Source organism: Stomoxys calcitrans, chromosome 2, assembly GCF_963082655.1.
Source record: "Stomoxys calcitrans chromosome 2, idStoCalc2.1, whole genome shotgun sequence".
NCBI lineage: Eukaryota > Metazoa > Arthropoda > Insecta > Diptera > Muscidae > Stomoxys > Stomoxys calcitrans.
Genome location: NC_081553.1, coordinates 230,665,130 through 230,685,187, shown reverse-complemented (window position 1 = coordinate 230,685,187; position 20,058 = coordinate 230,665,130). Strand labels below are relative to the sequence as shown.

Sequence of the window (20,058 nt, the reverse complement as noted above, 5' to 3'; positions counted from 1 at the left end):
ATTCCAAGAAAACTATAGCTTTGATAATTTTTTGGGCGAAAGTGTGGCAGATTGGCCAAAATTTTGATAACATGTTTTTTAAATTTAAAGTTTCGATGAATTTTTCTCAAACAATAAATTGCAAAAAATTAATTTTTTCTGTAATTACGATGACATTATACCTAGCGACAACTTTTCGATAACCAAAACCAAAGTCTCAATAATATTTTTTCTATGTACAAAATTATGAAATTTGTTCCAAGAACCAACAATTTATATAATTTTCTGTAAAGAAAAATTTCGATTTAATGAAGTTTGAAAGTTAAATTTCGATAAATCTTAAATAAATAATAATAATAATAAATAAATAAATAAAGATGTAATTTTGATTCAATTTTCTCAGAAGGCCAAAATTCGATAAAACTTTCTTTGTAGACAAATTTTCGATAAAATTTTTTTCAAGGCCAAAACTTCAAAAAATTTTCTCGATAGACAAAATTTCTATGAAACTCCCCCAAAGATCAAATTTTATCCAAAAACAAAATGTTGATATAATATTTTCTTAAGACAATATTTCCATAGAATATTTTCCAAAGACTAGGTTAAGTTGAAAAGAGAGTGTGGATATTAATCCGTCTATACCACTATGGACATGCATCTAAACCTAAAGACTAAACTTCGACAAAAAATTACTCTGGATACCAAACTTTGAAGCCATTTAGTCTGAAGACCAAAAATTCGATCATATTTTATCAAAAGTCAAATTTTCGATAGCATATTATTTAAAAACAAAATTTCAATAGCATTATTTCTGAAAGCAAAATATTGATGAAATTTCTTCTTAAGGCAAAACTTTGATAAAACTTAGGCAAAACTTCGTTAAAGCTTAAGGCAAAACTTCGATAAAAATAGGACGAAATTTCGATAAAATTTTCGAATTTCAAAATTTTCTAATTTTTATAAAATTTTCTCTACAGACAAAATATTGATACAATTTTTCTAAAGACAAAATTTTGGTGAAGGCAATATTTCTATGAAACTTTCTACAAAGATAAAATTTCGAAATGTTTTTGCTTTGCTTTTTTTCATTTTAGAGTTTGGAAGAACAATTGTCAAAACTAACAGCTGATTTCGAAAAGGCTACAGCTGATAAATTGCGTTGTCAAAAAGAGGCCGATGCTACACAGGCAACTATTGCTTTAGCCAATCGTTTGGTTGGTGGCTTGGCTAGCGAAAATGTTCGTTGGGCTGAAGCTGTTAATAAGTAAGATTCAACACCACTGTTAAATTTAAGAAAACATTTACCATATTCTTTTATTTAAAGTTTTGTCAAACAGGGTATTACTTTGCCTGGAGACATTTTACTGATCACCGCCTTTATATCATATGTGGGTTGTTTCACCAAACAATTCCGCATTGATTTAATGCAGAAAATGTGGATGCCTTTCCTTAAGAATCTGGATCCGCCCATACCAACCACAGAAAATTTAGATCCTCTATCATTGCTGACCGATGATACCACAGTGGCGGTATGGACAAATGAGGGTTTACCTTCAGATCGTATGAGTATAGAAAATGCCACCATTTTATCCAACTCCGATAGATGGCCTTTGATGATAGATCCGCAAGTAAGTAATAAGGCTTAATGTTAATAGGATGGGTGCTCCTAGGTGTTCGATCATAACACATGTCTTCTTTAGTTGCAAGGTGTAAAATGGATCAAAGAAAAGTATGGAGATCCCTTGCAAGTATTACGCATGGGCCAGCGTAGCTACTTGGACATTATCGAGACAGCCATAACCAAAGGCTATACAGTGCTTATAGAGAATATAGATGAAAACCTGGACCCGGTACTAGACTCGTTGTTGGGTCGTAACCTTATCAAAAAAGGAAAGTGAGTATACCATAGTTATGAAGAAAATAATTTTTTTTTTCATTATTGTTTTTGTTTATTTCCAGAGCCATTAAAATTGGCGACAAAGAAATTGAATACAATTCCAACTTCCGCTTAATATTGCACACCAAACTAGCAAATCCTCACTACAAACCAGAAATGCAGGCACAAACCACATTGATTAACTTCACTGTGACCCGCGATGGTCTGGAAGATCAACTGTTGGCCGAAGTCGTCAAAGCTGAAAGACCCGATTTGGAAGAACTTAAGGCTGAATTGACCAAACAACAAAATGATTTCAAAATTATGCTGAAAAAATTGGAAGATGATTTACTGTCCCGACTTTCATCGGCTGGTGAAAATATTTTGGGTGACACGGCATTGGTGGAAAATTTGGAGACTACCAAAAGTACAGCCTCGGAAATTGAGGAAAAGGTAAGGTATAATAACCATGCACAGTGACCCAAAAACGAAATCCCTGGAACAAAAGTTCACAATTTTGGTAAAGTATACAATGCCGCTCCCCATATAGCAGTGGAGCAACTTTCGGTGGGCCGTTGAATAAAAGTAGTCACTATAATGCTTTGCGTCTTACTAGAGATGGGCGATGGGTACATACCCAAAAGGTATTTACCCGGTAAATTGGGTAAATACCCGTGTATTTATACCCAAAAGCTGTGTGTTTATAATTTTGCAGATATCTTGGGTATAAAAACATTTTTCAAAAAATTTTTGATGATTTCACATTTTTTGTATATAATCTTCTGATCGCATAAAGTCGTGTTTTAGCCGCTATATAGACCGATCTCCAGACTCAAAGTCTTGAGGCAATAAATTGGTAATTTTTCATCCGATTTCAATGAAATTTGGCACAGTGAGTTCTAGTAGACCCCTTTTTATCTATGTGAAGTTCAGTTCAGATCGGACTATATTTGGATATAGCTGCCCTTAGACCGACCTCCCGATATAGGGTATTGAAGCCATAAAGATTCATTTATTACCAGAATTCGATGAAATTTGGCACAGTGTGTTCTTGTAGAACCCTACCCATTTCTGTCAAATGTGGTACAGATCGGAACTTATTTAGAAATAGCTGCCTTATATACTGGTCTCCCATATTGTGTACCGAGCCTATAAAAGGAGTATTTTTCATTCTATTTCGATGAAATTTGACACAGCAAGCTCCGGGACCCCTCTACACCTTTTTGTTGGATATCGTCCAGATCCGACCATATTTGGATAAAGCTGTCGTATAAACCGATCTCCCGAAATAGAGTATTGAGCCCATAAAATGAGCATTTTTCATCCCATTTCCATAAAATTTGAAACAAGATGCCTTGCGGCAACTTTTTTTTGGGCCATCCTTTAAAAGGTATTGTCAAAAATACTTTGACCGTTTCTTCTGTTGTGATATTTTGGCAGAAGAATTTTGATTCTGCATCACTGTGCAAGGTAACAAACAAGTAAAATGATTAGTGAATATATAAAACTTTATTAAAGGTTATGTAGTAACTGGATTTAAAAAAATTGTCTATACTCTCTATTGTTTACAGGTGGCAGAAGCCAAAATCACCTCCAAAGAAATTGACAAAGCTCGAGAATATTATCGTCCCGCCGCGGCACGAGCAAGTTTACTTTACTTCATCTTGAACGAGCTGAACACCATTAATCCGATTTACCAATTCTCTCTGAAGGCCTTCAGTGTGGTCTTCCAAAAAGCCATTGCCAAGGCTGAACCTGGTGAAACTCTTGATTTGCGTGTGGCCAATCTAATCGATTGTATAACCTACTCTGTTTTTCAATATACATCACGTGGTCTCTTTGAATGTGACAAATTGATATTTGCCTCTCAGATGACATTCCAGGTAATCTTAGAAAAAAATCTAGAGATTTTTGTTGTTTCATAGTTCCACCACATTTGCACAGATCTTACTGATGAACGAAGAAATTACATCTGCGGAACTAGACTTTTTACTCCGTTTCCCGATCAAACCTCATGTAACTAGTCCCGTGGATTTTCTATCCAATCAATCGTGGGGCGGAATATGCAGTCTATCGTCTAAAGATGAGTTTCGTAATTTGGATCGAGACATTGAGACCTCATCGAAGAGATGGAAAAAATTGGTCGAATCCGAGTTGCCGGAAAAGGAGAAATTCCCTCAGGAGTGGAAGAATAAAACCGCCTTACAAAGGCTATGCATGATAAGGGCCTTGAGACCGGATCGCATGACCTATGCCTTGGCGTGAGTATTTTGAACAATTTAAAGCATCTTTTAACTAATTTGACATTTTTTACAGCGACTTTATAGAGGAAAAACTTGGCTCCAAATATGTGGAAAATCGTGCTATGGAATTTGCCAAATCTTATGAAGAGGCTTCTCCCTCCACTCCCATATTCTTCATACTCTCTCCCGGTGTTAATCCCCTCAAGGATGTTGAGGCTTTGGGCAAACAATTGGGTTTCACCATGGATTTGGGAAATTTCCACAATGTTTCCTTGGGTCAGGGCCAGGAATCGATTGCCGAGGCAGCCATGGATGTGGCAGCCAAAAATGGTCACTGGGTGGTATTGCAAAATATTCACTTGGTGCGAAAATGGTTACCGGCTTTAGAAAAGAAATTGGAATTTTACGCTGAAGGCTCACACGAGAATTATCGCATGTTCCTGAGTGCCGAGCCCGCCTCTACACCCTCAGCTCACATTATACCACAGGGTATTTTGGAATCTTCGATTAAGATCACCAATGAGCCTCCCACCGGCATGTTGGCCAATCTACACAAAGCCTTGGACAATTTCACTCAAGAGACTCTGGAAATGTCGGGCAAGGAAGCGGAATTTAAGGCTATCCTCTTTTCTCTCTGCTACTTTCATGCTGTGGTGGCGGAGCGTCGTAAATTTGGACCTCAGGGTTGGAACAAAGTCTACCCCTTCAATGTGGGTGATTTGAATATCAGTGTTTCGGTCTTGTACAACTATTTGGAGGCCAATGCCAAAGTGCCTTGGGAGGATCTGCGCTATTTGTTCGGCGAGATCATGTACGGGGGCCACATCACCGATGATTGGGACCGCAAGCTCTGTATCATGTATCTGGAAGAGTATATGCAGCCCGACCTCGTTGATGGTGAATTATTCTTGGCTCCCGGCTTTCCTGCTCCCCCCAACACCGACTATCAGGGTTATCACAATTACATTGAAGAATTCATGCCTGCTGAGTCACCCTATCTCTATGGTCTTCATCCAAATGCTGAAATTGGTTTTCTCACCACCAGAGCGGAAAATATTTTCCGCACCGTCTTCGAAATGCAGCCTCGTGATGCTGGCGCCGGTGGTGGAGCCACCGTGACTCGTGAGGATAAAGTCAAACAAATTGTGGACGAAATTATTGAGAAATTACCTGAGGAATTCAATATGGTGGAAATCATGAATAAGGTGGAGGAAAGGACGCCATATGTCATTGTGGCCTTTCAGGAATGCGAACGTATGAACTTTTTGACCAGTGAAATGAAGCGGAGTCTGAGAGAATTGGATTTGGGCTTAAAGGGTGAATTAACCACAACGCCTGACATGGAAGTTTTGGAGAATGCCCTGTTCTTGGATCAGGTACCGCCAGCATGGACCTCAAGAGCATATCCCTCGCTATTGGGTTTGAATAATTGGTTCATCGATTTGTGTCTACGCTTGCGTGAATTGGAAACTTGGTCTACGGACTTTGTGGTGAGTAAAAACAAGAAAGTGAACTCTTGGTAAACAATAGTCAAAGAGTAAAAGACAGCCAAACTTATTTTTCTGACTTCATCATATGTAAAAAAATTACATAATTTTTTGGATATTCAAAGGGGGAACGGACTCTCCCCCTTATCTTTATTTTCAAAAACTGTATATTTTGCAGATGATTGCATTATTTCAAGTGAATTCTTTTTTGGCCAAGCAACTTGGGAAACTCCCACCTAAAGTACCCCTAAACGGACATGATAATAGATTGGGACAATATGGGTATGAAGTGAAGAGTATTTAACAGCAGAGTACGAATGTGATATAAAAAGTTAGCCACAAATGTATGGGGTACATCAAACCCCTGGGCGGACAAATATAGCGATCGGATAATAATTGGGCCTTTTATGGGTCTAAGACCCTAAGTTGGCGGATCGGTCTATATGGGTGCTATATGAAGATATAGTCCGATATAGCCCATTTTCGAACTTAACCTGCTTATGGATAAAAAAAGAATTTGTGCAAAGTTTCAGCTCAATACCTCTATTTTTAAAGACTGTAGCGTGATTCCAACAGACAGACGGACGGACATGGCTAGATCTTCTTAGATTTTTTTCCATAAAGCTGCTATGGGGGTATAAATTATGCATTTTTCACCGGACTATGACGAAAGGTGGTTCACATATATACCCGAGGTGGTGGGTATCCAAAGTTTGGTCCGGCCGAACTTAACACCTCTTTACTTGTATATATTTATATTCGTCTTAATATATATATATATATATATATATATATATATATATATATATATATATATATATATATTTAACCCCTTTACTTTATAATTTTTTTTTTTTGTTTGAAGCTCCCCTCTGTGGTTTGGCTGGCCGGTTTCTTCAATCCACAATCATTACTGACGGCAATTATGCAAAGTACGGCCCGGAAGAATGAATTGCCATTGGACAAAATGTGCCTGGTGTGTGATGTGACCAAAAAGCAAAAAGAAGATTTCACGTGAGTATCACCATCAATCAATAATCAATGCAATGGGCAAGCAATGATCACATGAACGACCCCCGGCAATCACCAGGGCGGCGGCATTGGGATCGAACACTTTCCCAGTAAAGAAATTCCGTTGATATGGATGCTTGAGTTGGGTTCAGTTGAGTTGAGCTGGGTGAATGGTTGGATGGGCGTAGTATTGATTTTTTGGTTTGATGTTTATTTCGTTCATCATTTAATTGACATTTTATTTGGCCTTTTGAAGAATGATTCTTTTTTGTTGGTTTTATTTGCGGTTAGTTAGTTTCACCATTTTCTCGTTATCGGTTAGGGTCGGTCAATCATGTGCGATGATGATAATTGAAGATGATATTGAGAGAATATATTTTTGTTGCATTCTTTTTGTCATGTGTTTATTTTTAAATTATATTATTTAATTTGTAAAAAAAAATGTTTGCATGCTTGCTATTGCTTCGATTTAAAAGACGATCTTATTGAAAAAGGCATTGAAATGACAGGGCAATGGTATTTGGCCTAGCATAGGTGGTGTTGAAAGTTATTAATAATTTGGTTTAAGTGTCATTAACCCATAAGTAAATAAATACTGCCCTTAAGAGAATGTTTTAATAACACATGTGATTAGAAATATATATGAAGAACCAACCTTGGCATAAGTGCATGGATTTAGTTTTAAATGATAAAATTAAATTTTTTTAAAAGGAAAGATTTACAGTCGTGTTCACAAAACATAAAGAATCCTTAAAATAGGTATGGGTGTTAATTGGTAAGGTTATTTTATGGATGTGACAGCTTTTCTAAGTTCAGAGATGGACTATATATCTTGATATATCCCCGATATATACCGATTAACCAATTGACCTTCTACAGCCCATAAACTCGCCTTTTTCCTATTAATGGGTCAAATTGTTTCATCTATTGATATACCTCCCATTTAACAATGTCTTCCAATGTCTTCTGTCGACAGTACGCAAACTTTTGTAGGAGTAAAGCTAGACGCTTGAAGTTTTGGACACATTCTTCCTATTATTGTAGGTCAGTTGGGATTGTAAATGAGCCATATCCGTTCATGTGTTGATATAGCTACCATAAATATCGATCTTAGTTTTGACTTCTTATTTCTTTTGAGGGCGAGTCCAATTTTCCTAAATTAATCATCTCTTAGTCTTGATAGGTCACCCGAAGGTCCGGTTTATGCGTTCAAGTGTTTTGTAAATACCTCAATCAGAGTGGCAAAAGTGCTTCGACAATTGGTTCCAACGCATGCTGAAGTGTATAGATCTTAATGGGGAATATTTTGAAAAACAATAAAACGATTTTTGATGATTAATATTTGTTTTTTATGTTCTCTCATCCTGAAATATAAAATGCAACCCTCGTATATATTGAAGCTATATCTAAATCTGAACCGATTTTTATGAAATTTTTCAGATATGCTAAGATCAGGAACAAGACAATCCGTGCCAAATATTGTGCAGTTGGTTGAAAATTGTAGTTACTACGGCCATTTAAGTGAAAATCGGGCAAATCGAATCAAAAAGTGATTCTGAATACCTCTTCTCCTCTTAGCGTTGCAAACAAATACCCTGTACCACAGTGATGGTGTAGGGTATAAATAGGGGGTGCGCCCTATAAAGTGCAGTTTCCCTTTATAAATAACGGGATGTTTGTTAACGTTCTTTAACCGAGCACTATTATCTAATAACTGACGTCTTGCCCTTGAGAGTATCAGCAGCATTAGCACACAATAATAGCATAGTCTCTCCTTTGACAACTAATGCCATCAATGACTGCCTAATCATGGCATACCAGCCGTTAGAATATTCGCATTTCAAACTTATCTTCAATATATAGTGGAATATTTTAGCCTTCTCTGTTATCATTGAGCCCGTAATTGGAATTCCCTTAAAACTCCCGCAATGACCATTCTTAAATTTCTAAAATGGCTTTTAGTTCTTGTGCATTTTTCAAGGCCTTTAGGTTTTGATATCCACGAATAGTCATTTTCTGCACAAAAAAATGAGATAGGAGTTATTCCCATCTTCGGATTATTTTCAGGCATTTTTGCCACTCTTATTTAGGTATCTCCAAAACATGCATTTTTAATGCATCAACCGCTTCTTCAGGTGTTGAAAAACGTTGACCTCCCATTTTATTTTTTACGTAGGGGAATAAAAAGAAGTCATTCGGTGCCAAGTCAGGACTATACGGCGGATGGCTCATCATCAAATCGATGTTTTGAGTGCTCAAAAATACAGTTGTTTGAGCCGATGGGTGAGAGCACCCATTGTCGTGGTGAAGAGTGATCCGTCTTCGGCGGTTGATTTTCCTGATTTCTTGGAAGACAACTGCCAAACAAATGGTTGTGTACCAGAATTGACGGGTCTGCGTTGTTCTAGTGGTACGATTGCGACATGTGCAAATTTCTACTGGAGGTTTTTTCCCAGCAGAAATTCGCAGTATCGAACAGCTGTTCGATTATGAAAACCAGCTGTTAAATTCAAATAAACAGCAAAGAGAGTAGAGTCTGTGCTCACTCTCATGAATATTTTTACTGGAAAAGTACGCGAACAGACCTGAAGTTCAATCCAGTTTTTCCGAAAAAACAGGCGATCATTTGCTTGGAAGTGCTTCGTGCGCGAGCAACTTTTGCTGGATTTGGCTCATCTTGAAACACCCATACAGTCGACTGCTGATTACTTTCGGGCTCATACTCGTACATCCACGATTCATCACCTGTTACATTATCATAGGCGCGTTTCGAAGCACCGAGAACGTATTTTTGGAGCATTTCTTTCTACCAATTGACACGAGCCTTTTTTTGAGCAATTGACAAATTGTGTGGGATCCAACGCGAACAAATTTTTTGAAGGTAAAATTTGCATGCAATATTGTATGTATGCAGGCCCACTAATACCTAAGGTTTTCATAATCTTACGATAGGTCACATGACGATCTTGCAATATCAGTTGACTCACAGCATCAATGGTTTTTGGAACAACAACTGATTTTGGACGACCTTTTGCGAAATTCGTCTTGGAGTGAACTACGACCTCGATTGGATTCACCATACCATCGATAAACACTGATCCCTGATGAAGCTTCATCCCCAAAAATTGAGTTAAGTTCATCGATGCACTGTTGTTGAATTTATCCACGTCGAAAGTTGTAAAAAATAATAGCACAAAAATGTTCACGGTTTATTTAAATTTTTTGGGCGAGATGAATCTTTTTAAGTTACTGTAAACAACACAAATAGCGCTCGTATGTCAAAACGTTCTGAGTACGTATAACCTCAAAAATGACAAGATTTACGATAGAGCTGTTAGTTGGCAGATTGCAACACAAGGGTTGTCCAATCCCGAAATAAAAAAGGCAACCCTCGTAAAGCGTGCTTAATAAGCGCACTTTAGGCACAGCTTATAAAACAGGTAATGAAGGTAATCAAGGATAATCAAAGCAATGAAAAAAAATACAAAAGTATACTTTCTATCTCGGTTCCCATATAACCGATTTCCAGATATGGAGGTCCGACTGTGATTTAATTTGTTTTTTAATTTTTTTTGTTTTCTTTATTCTATTTTTGTGTCATATTTGGGATCCTTCTTCTTATTTTTTGGACTACTGTTCAAATTTTCGTCATTTAATTGTCAATAGAAACAAACACTTTGCATTCTCATGTATTGTGCATTTTTTCTAATTTTTGTTAATACGTCATTAAAAAAATTCCAAAAATATTTAAAAACAATTCTCAGAATTTCTAAAAAAACAAACAGTTTTACAAAATAATAAAATGCAAATAAAAACAAAGCGATCATTAATAAATTTAAAAACAATTAGCTTTAACATCTAGCCGTATTTAAAAAAAAAAATAACAATACAATGTGATTTAAACAAGAAATAATCAAATTCATAGCGAAATTTATTCAAATTTTAACAAGACCGACGGCGTCGCTTGCTTAAACGGCGACAGTTCGGACGTTATCTGAACGACAAGAGTGAGAGCGTCATCAAATTGGCGCATTGGCATCATAAATCATTTCTACTTTTTGTCTCGTATTGAAATCGAATCGAAAAGACGGCCAAATCACGACGTCTGCTTCTGGCGTCTGAGAATCGGTTTTTGCTGACGACTGGGTGGCGCTTTCCCCATGATCAGCTTCTGTGATTCTTTGACTGCACAGTGTTCGAAAACATGTGAAAATGTATTACCAATGGATTTTCCAAATGAGCTAAAAGCAATAGAGTTAAAAAAAAAACAAGTAAAAGCGTGCTAAGTTCGGCCGGGCCGTACAAAATAAATTTTAAAAAATTAAAACTAATGAAAAAATCTTTCAAACCAACAAAAATTAAAGCTTTTAGGAACCGAACAAGGATAATCGAGAGACCGGTTTATATGGGAGCTATATCAGGTTATATACAGGTTTTGGGAGTCATAACAAAACACTACTTGCAAAATTTCAGCCAATTCGGACAAAAATGGTTGCTTCCAGGGGCTCAAGAAGTCAAATCGGGAGATCGGTTTATATGAGAGCTATATCAGGTTATAGACCGATTTGGACCATACCTAGCACAGTTGTTGGATGTCATAAAAATTGCGGCTTCCAGGGGCTCAAGAAATCAAATCGGGAGATAGGTTTATATGGGAGCTACATCGTGTTCTTGACCGATTTGGACCGTACTTGACGCAATTATCGGAAGTCATAACGGAACACTACATGCAAGATTTCTGCCAGATCGGACAAAAATTTCGGCTTCCTGGGGCTTAAAAAGTCAAATCGGGAGATCGGTTTATATGAGAGCTATATCAGATTATAGACCGATTTGGACCGTACTTGGCACAGTTATTGGGTATAATAAAAGAACACCATGTGCAAAATGTCAGCCAATTCGGACAGGGGCTTAAGAAGTCAAAGCAGCAGACAGGTTTATACGGGAGCTTCATCAGGGTCTTGACAGATTTGGGCCGTACTTGACATAGTTTTTGGAAATAGTTACAGAACACTATGTGCAAAATTTTATCCAAATTTCAGAAAAGTCCCTTGTGATTTAAGCGTAATTTTGAGAAGGACTGCAAAAATTAAAGCTTCTAGGAACCCAACAAGGATGATGGAGACACCGGTTTATTTGGGAACTATATCAGGTTATAGACTGATTTGCTTCGTACTTGGCACAGTTGTTGAAAGTCTTAACAGGACATTACATACGAATTTTTAGCCAAATCGCACAAAAACTACGGCTTGTAAGGGCTAAAGAAGTCATATCGGGGGATCGGTTAATATGGGAGCTATATCCAAATCTGAACCGATATGGCCCATTAGCAACCCCCAACGACCTATATCACTACAAAGAATCTGTGCAAAATTTCAAGCGGCTAGCTGTACGCGTTCGACCACTATAGTGATTTCCACAGACGGACGGACATGGCTAGATCGATTCAGAACGACGAGACGATCAAGAATATATAACTTTATGGGGTCTTTGACGAATATTTCAAGGTCTTACAAACGAAATGACTAGATTAGTATACCTCCATTCTATGGTGGTGGGTATAAAAAAATTTGTAAAATTTAATGTACAAAATGACAAGCGTATAGCATGATTTGTTCGTACTTTATAAGGAGTTTGATGAACGAAAACAATTAATGAACTTTTCTAATCATCTATCTACATATGTTCAGAATTAGGATTGTTGTCGACAAATAGGTTAGGTTAGGTTGAAAAGAATGTGCGGCCCTCCTCATGCCACTATGGACCTACACCTAAGCCAGTAATAGGCTTGTTGTGCGCTATCGTAGACAAATAAATTTCGTTTCGGAACACTGTGCGGTGGCTATCACATTTACCGAATATTATTAGATAATTGAGTTGTGGTCATAGCTAATTAATGCTGAGATGATGATTTTTGCAACAATCTTTCCACTTCCCCTATGCCTATTTATAGACATTAAGTAAAACTTAACAATTCGCTTTATTGTCTAGCAAATGAAACATTCATGGTCTGGAGCAAAATTTAAGCTGTTTTTCTATCATTTTTCTATTTTCGATGCAGAACTGCGCCAAGAGAAGGCGCCTACGTTCATGGAATGTTCATGGAAGGCGCCAGATGGGACATACAACAGGGTATTATAATGGAGTCACGACTTAAGGAACTTTATCCCCCATTACCGGTGATAAATATACGGGTAAGTACAATTAGTTTATAATTTGTTATGTTTACTTTTATAGTAACTATTTATAATGCGACAGTTGTCCCATAAGCGATGTACGTCCTAAAAAGTTCTTACTTGTAACAATTTAAAATAATATAAATAAATATGAACTAATATAAGAAACACGGTGAAATTTATAAATTTTCTGGTAAAAGAAAAGTTAGGTTAGGTTAAAAAGTGTTTGCAAGTTTTATCGTTTGCATGAGCTTACGGACATCTATCGGTAAAATTCATTTTCTTTTCAAAATTAAACAAAGACAAGCGATTTGACACTGAATGTATCCTTTAAGATACATTGCTCCCATAGAGGGCGCAATTTTCATCCGATTGGGTCAACATTTTCTTTCATGATTTCCTACTGATATTGCTACTCCCTAAATCGGACTACTGATTTTTACTTCTCATTTTCGTTTGAAATATAGGTGATGGGACATTAACGATTGTATCGATACTATCGATATTTATTTTTAGACGTATCGAAAATATCGACTGTTGTGATTATCGATAGTTTGTCAGCTTTAGTTGTACACCCTCACAACGATGAATATTTGAAGTCAATGCAAGGAATTCCGGACTTCTTTCATAGCCTTCAATTATTCTCTACTCCTTGTACATACACACTCTTAAAAAAAATGACGGTACTATGCCAATACCGGCTGGTATTATTTTGTTATGATGCAAACAAATATTTTTAATACCATTTGGTATCAATTCAATAACAGACAAAAGAGGCTATTAAAAATAGACGGCGTCACATTTGTATTCTTGTCATCGCGTCAGAAGTTTTGTACTTAAAATATTGTCGCAATTATAAAATATTTTTTAAACAAATAAATAAAATAATTGAATACAATATGAGAGCGTAAAAACCTTTGTTTTTGTTTGCCTGTGATGAGATGCCGATAACTTGGTAAATGCGATCCATGGTGAAGGGTATATAAGATTCCGCCCAGCCGAACTTAGTGCACCCATACTTGTTTATATTTTTTTCATATTCGTGTTCTATGTGTGGAGACCACCGTAGCGCCGCAGAGGTTAGCATGTCCGCCTATGATGCCGAACGCCTGGGTACATGAGAAACAAATTTCAGCGGTAGTTATCCCCTTACTTATACCGGCTATCCCGCCATGGTAAAACTTCTCTGCCAAGTGCTGGTCGCCATGAGGTACTCCTTTCGGACTCGGCATAAAAAAGGAGACGCCTTATCATTGAACTTGAACTTTAATCGGACTGCACTCATTGATATGAGAGAAGTTTCCCCTGTTCCTTTGTGGAATGTTCATGGGAAATTTAGACGTAGTATTCGTGTCCTACGCAAAATTTAATTTGAGTACTATTTTCCCGATATTCGGTGTCATTTCACCTCGATGGGGCAAGGGTCCGTTTGGAGGCGACAAGGAACTTCATATTTGTGTTTGTGAAGTCATTTCTAAGGCTTTTCCCCGTAAACTGCACTTTAGACCTTAGATTACGTTGAAAAGAGGGTGCGGATAATAAACCGCCACACGCCACTCTAGACCTTAGGGACATAAAAAATACTCTCGCATCAATTTGTGCAGCCAACTTTAGGTTATGCTCAACGATTCGCAAACTTCTATAACCAACCAGCAAAACAATACGAAAATCTTGAAAACAAAACACAGCTATTAAACCAAACTGTTGTCTAAGATATTTTAACGTTAACACTTTTCAATTTAAAATGTATTTATGACACGAAACAATGCGAAAATTTATTATTCATTCAATGGACAACCCCTTTCGCATCGCATCGCATGGCTTCAAAAGTCGGTCGGATCTGGCTGGCGCCTTTTAACTTAACAATTTGGCATTCATTTATGCTGGCGTCGCAACTATTTTTTTCCATCTCAATATATTTCCAACATATTATTCATCATTCGATACTCTTCTACACTTCTGTCATTTTCAGGCCATCACGCAAGACAAACAAGATCTGCGCAATATGTATGAGTGTCCCGTGTACAAGACTCGCACTCGGGGACCGACCTATGTATGGACATTCAACTTGAAGACCAAAGATAAACCCGGAAAATGGACTCTGGCCGGTGTGGCCTTGTTGCTGCAAACTTAAATGGGCCATTGGCCACCCCACACTGCGACACAACCCTTTTTTCCTTTTTTCTTCCTTCACGCACAAAATCAATATAAAAATTTTTTCTTATCAACTTAATGGCACCTTGTTTGTAGATCTTTTGAAAATAATAACTTTTGGTCTTTTTCTAGAAATCAATAAAATGTTGCCTTAGGCTAATTCACCGACAGCAGAATGAAAATACTACCATATGGTTTTAATTTGAAAACTTTTCTCATCAGGAAAACAATTGACCACGGCACACACATGTGCCGTAATTATTTAATATTTAAATTCGTGTTTCGTGTTTGCTGACATCTTTTGGTTTGCACGTGTTACGAATTTGGCACACACAAATAATTATTATTGTTCAAAATTTTATGTCACAGCATATCAGATAATCCTTTGAAGTACGTAGGTGTATTAGGGTGGGTCATCGATTTTGTAATCTCCAACAAACACTTATTAAGAAAACAAACAACAAAACTTTTAAACAAGATGAACATTGAAATAGTATTAGTTGAAAGAAAATATTTAATTTCTAATTTTTATTTAGTATAAAAACTACATTAAACTGTAATGGAACAATTTGCTGCACCCATATAACTAAACACAATTCAAAGAAGAAAAAAAAACTCTTCAACGCTGAACATTAATCACCCTCTTCACATTCATATTGAGACTAACAGTCTCAGCGACCTAATCCCTACTGATAACGATGCCATTGTGCGTTGCCGCCAAACGGACGGACTATTTGAATTCAGGCATCATTTGGAAGAGCGAATGAATCGCCCATGAGTATTGGCAGTTCAATATGTCTATTTAGAAAAAAAAACTCTAATTGTAAATAGTTGAGATTTGAATTATCATCCTCGTCACCCGATGACGCCATAATTGACCAATCGAAATCAATCATGGGAATCGAGTACCAAGCATTCCCATCACCCAGATAATGAGTACTGTCTAATACACAGATTTCAATGAGGTACTGATAAGACCGCACTTCATCGTTTCTATAGTGTTGTGGATTAAATAAATATGTAGAGGCCTATCATTTTACAATTACGATACTTTGTTTCAGCAATATTATGACTCAGAAATTAGGCGTGAGAACAAACCATAGTTAGCTCATACTTTCATATTTCGCCAATCAACCTTAAAGGCTCTATCACACTACATGTTCTTGTCTTATGACATGTCACTGTTTATGTATCATTGGTATTTCATTATGTCTGTCAAAATTGCTAATATACATATGATTCCTAATTTTAGCTATCACAATAGTATGTTACTTTTGTATGATATTACCTAAAAATGTGAGCAAAAGCAGATTTTTTATTAAATTTTATTCTTATCACACTGTGTGCAACTTTAACAATAGCAAAATTTGACATGTCATAAAACAAGAACATATAGTGTGATGGCACCTTAAGTAATTATACATTAATTATACAAAATTCCCACATCATTTTCATACTGGATTAACACTTTCTTCCGACAGCTGCCCATACAAATTCCTTTCTATTTTATTTTATTATTTAGCACTTTAGGATTTCCCTGGATTTTCCTGTTCATCACAGAATTTGCTATTTAAAACTGTACCCAGGTACCAGGAAGTAAGGAATTTCCTACATTAAAGGGTTGTTAATGGGTAACATGTCTTGGGAGCAATAAAGTAAGGATTGAAATTAGTAGCTAAAAAATATAAAAAAATTCTGCATAATAAAAAAGTAAAGTAAAATAAATTACAATAAAATAAAATAAAAAAAAAATAAATTAAATTACAATAAAATAAAATAAAAAAAAATAAACTAAATTACAATAAAATATAATAAAATCAAATAAAAAGAAATAAAACAAAACAAAAGTAAAATAAAAATTAAAACAATAAAAACCAGTCGGCTCCGCCCGACTTTTGCCTTTCCTGCACCTAACCTACAATTTTAAATTCGGGCAATATATATATGTACTAGTCGAACCGGGCCCACTCCGCTGTGCCTTCTTTAACTCTCTAATATCTTTTTAGGGTGGGGACACTTTGCCCTGAATGAGGATATCGAATTCGTGCCATTGTAGCCTATGACGCTAAACGCGTTCGAATCATAGCGAGAACATCGGACAAAGCAGTATTTACAAATGCAAATTTTGCCCATGAACATTCCACTAAGGAACAGGAGCAAACTTCTCACATTTCAATGAGTGCAGCCCGATTCGAGTTTAAGCTCAATGATAAGGGGCCTCCTTTTTATAGCCGACACCTCTATGGAGAGAAGTTTTAAAGGGTGATTTTTTTGAGGTTAGGATTTTCATGCATTAGTCTTTGACAGATCACGTGGGATTTCAGACATGGTGTCAAAGAGAAAGATGCTCAGTATGCTTTGACATTTCATCATGAATAGACTTACTAACGGGCAACGCTTGCAAATCATTGAATTTTATTACCAAAATCAGTGTTCGGTTCGAAATGTGTTCATTCACCGTAACGTTGCGTCCAACAGCATCTTTGAAAAAATACGGTCCAATGATTCCACCAGCGTACAAACCACACCAAACAGTGCATTTTTCGGGATGCATGGGCAGTTCTTGAACGGCTTCTGGTTGCTCTTCACTCCAAATGCGGCAATTTTGCTTATTTACGTAGCCATTCAACCAGAAATGAGCCTCATCGCTGAACAAAATTTGTCAAAATTTGAACACATTTCGAACCGAACACTGATTTTGGTAATAAAATTCAATGATTTGCAAGCGTTGCTCGTTAGTAAGTCTATTCATGATGAAATGTCAAAGCATACTGAGCATCTTTCTCTTTGACACCATGTCTGAAATCCCACGTGATCTGTCAAATACTAATGCATGAAAATCCTAACCTCAAAAAAATCACCCTTTACATGGCATAGTACCTAACAAACGTTGCCAGCATTAGGCGGGGAAAACCACCGCTGAATACTTTTTTCTGATGGTCTCGTCTGGATTCGAACCCAGGCGTTCAGCGTCATAGGCGGACATGCTAACCACTGCGCTACGGTGGCCTCCAAGTACCAAAGCAGTGTTTATTTCCTCTTAATGTTGGCGACATTTGCGAGGTACAATGCTATGCATGGTCATTTAAAAAATTTTCCCCAAAGAGTTGTCACACTGCGGGACGCCGTTAGGACTCGGCTATAAAAAAGGTCTCCTATCACTGAGTTTAAACTTGAATCGGAAAGCACTGAGAATTTGCCCCTTCGCGATTCCTGGTGGTAATGTTCTTCCTTAGAGTAATGTTCTCATTAGGGGAGGAATGACACCTCATACATTTCGACTCAATATGGGTATCAAATTCGTGTTGCACTTCTAAACCCTTTAATTTGAGCCCCATATTGCTATGGCCGGTAAATATGAACCGTTTGGAGGGTGTTTTGGGGCTGGGGCGGCTACCGGCACTTTCCACTGGAAATAGATATAAAATTCAATCTTTATTCCCAACGGTAATTAAGTTCAATTTAGGGGGTGCCTTAGGGCGCACCCCAAAACGCCCGATATCTAAAATTTATATAGCCTATGTTACCTTCCAGACATAGGAAACATACTTCGATCTGATTTTGAATGCCAGATTCGAAATCTACGTCAGAATACCTTTCATTTAAGCCCCATATTGAAATGAACGTCCAATATGTCTGTTTTGGGGGAGTTTTGAGGTTGAGTATTTAGGCTCAAATTTTAATACCATATTCGTATTCTACTCTCCAATACCTTTCATTTAATATCTATATTGTCCCGATCGGTCCACTTTTGATTTTGGGATGTATTTTAGGCATAAGGGGGAGGGTCCGTCTCCCTTCCGATATCGAAAAACCTAAACAATATGCAAAAATTTCGAGAAAATGGGTTTTGCCGTTTTTCAGTCTATACGGAACAAACAAATGGACTCCCATATATCCGTGGTTAGCTAATGTGCACATTTTGGGGGTTTTTGTGGGATTGGGGTGACCCCCTATACTTCGACATGAATTTGTATGCCAGATTCGTTATCTACTCCCGCATTCTTTTCATTTGATACCCATATTGTCCTTATCGGTCCACTTTTGATTTTGGGTGATGTTTTTGGGGTAACGGTGGAGGGTCCCTTTCCGTTCCTTTCCTGACTATATTCGTAATCTACTCCCGAATACCTTTCATTTGAGTCCCATATTGTCATGATCGTCAAATAAACATATTTTAAGGTTTATTCGAAAAAAAACGGTTGACAAATGAGCACTTCATTGTTATATTTCTCGGACGAAAATATATGTGGGAGCTATATTTAAATCCGATCCGATTTCAAGCAAACTTCTCAGATATTGTGTTAGTCGCAGAGGAAAACGTTATACACAATTTTGCTAAAATTGGTCAATAAATGCGATATACAAAAGCCAAATCCTACAAGAATTGCGCCCTCTAGAGGCTCAAGAAGTCAAATCGAGAGGTCGCTTTATATGGGAGCTATATCAGGATTTGGACCAATTTGAACTATACTTGCCACGTAATGGAGAAGTTTTTGTGCAAAATTTCACAAAAACCGGATGAGAATTGCGCCCTCTAAAGGCTCAAGAAGTAAAATCTGGAAATCTGGTTTATATGGGAGTTATATCTAATCTATATCTATTGTCGTCTGCTTCAGTTCTTCTTTCTACAGGTATGAAATTTCGAGATGCATGTGGAAGTTTCCTACAAATTAAATAGTTGACCCACCCCCGTGGGTTTTGGATCACAAGTTACATAAAAATCTTTGGACCTGCGAAGGTTAAAAAAAAACAATTAAAAAGGTGTCAAGTTTGGCCGGGCCGAACTATACATAGATACCTAGACAATTTAGGTGCAAAAAAGATTGCTCTTTTTTAGTGTTTGTTACTAAGTTGAGTAACAATTTAAAACCGTCGTTTGCAGAAAAAATCGTGAAATAGTCTAATAAATGGAGAATCACTTGAAGCACTGTTTTTTTGTTTTATTGATATGTAGTTTTATTTTCATATGTGAGTACTAGGAATATTCCACACATTCTTACGCATATCTTCCTAGACGACTTTCTGTTTTCGTCACAATTTTCTCAAGAAATGAGCTATGGGGTATTTTCTCAACTAAGAACCAAAATCTGAGATAAGAAATCTCTGGAGTCCGAATAATGCACAAGCAA

General features: G+C 37.0%; 2 protein-coding genes across 5 annotated transcripts in view; one reads left to right on the top strand and one right to left on the bottom strand.

The window, feature by feature from the left end:
- Positions 1–15,110, top strand: part of LOC106090626 (dynein beta chain, ciliary) — a 34,410-nt gene extending 19,300 nt beyond the window's left edge. Inside the window, exons 16-25 of the mRNA XM_013256930.2 lie at positions 1,074–1,243; positions 1,304–1,607; positions 1,680–1,873; positions 1,939–2,308; positions 3,427–3,738; positions 3,800–4,116; positions 4,172–5,588; positions 6,451–6,599; positions 12,658–12,790; positions 14,745–15,110. Of these exons, the coding sequence (XP_013112384.1) occupies positions 1,074–1,243; positions 1,304–1,607; positions 1,680–1,873; positions 1,939–2,308; positions 3,427–3,738; positions 3,800–4,116; positions 4,172–5,588; positions 6,451–6,599; positions 12,658–12,790; positions 14,745–14,906 (3,528 nt within the window). The 3' untranslated portion in view covers positions 14,907–15,110. The remainder of the gene's footprint in view (positions 1–1,073; positions 1,244–1,303; positions 1,608–1,679; positions 1,874–1,938; positions 2,309–3,426; positions 3,739–3,799; positions 4,117–4,171; positions 5,589–6,450; positions 6,600–12,657; positions 12,791–14,744) is intronic.
- LOC106091280 (circadian clock-controlled protein daywake) overlaps positions 1–20,058 on the bottom strand; it is a 758,551-nt gene that overhangs the window by 112,473 nt on the left and 626,020 nt on the right. The window lies entirely within an intron of this gene.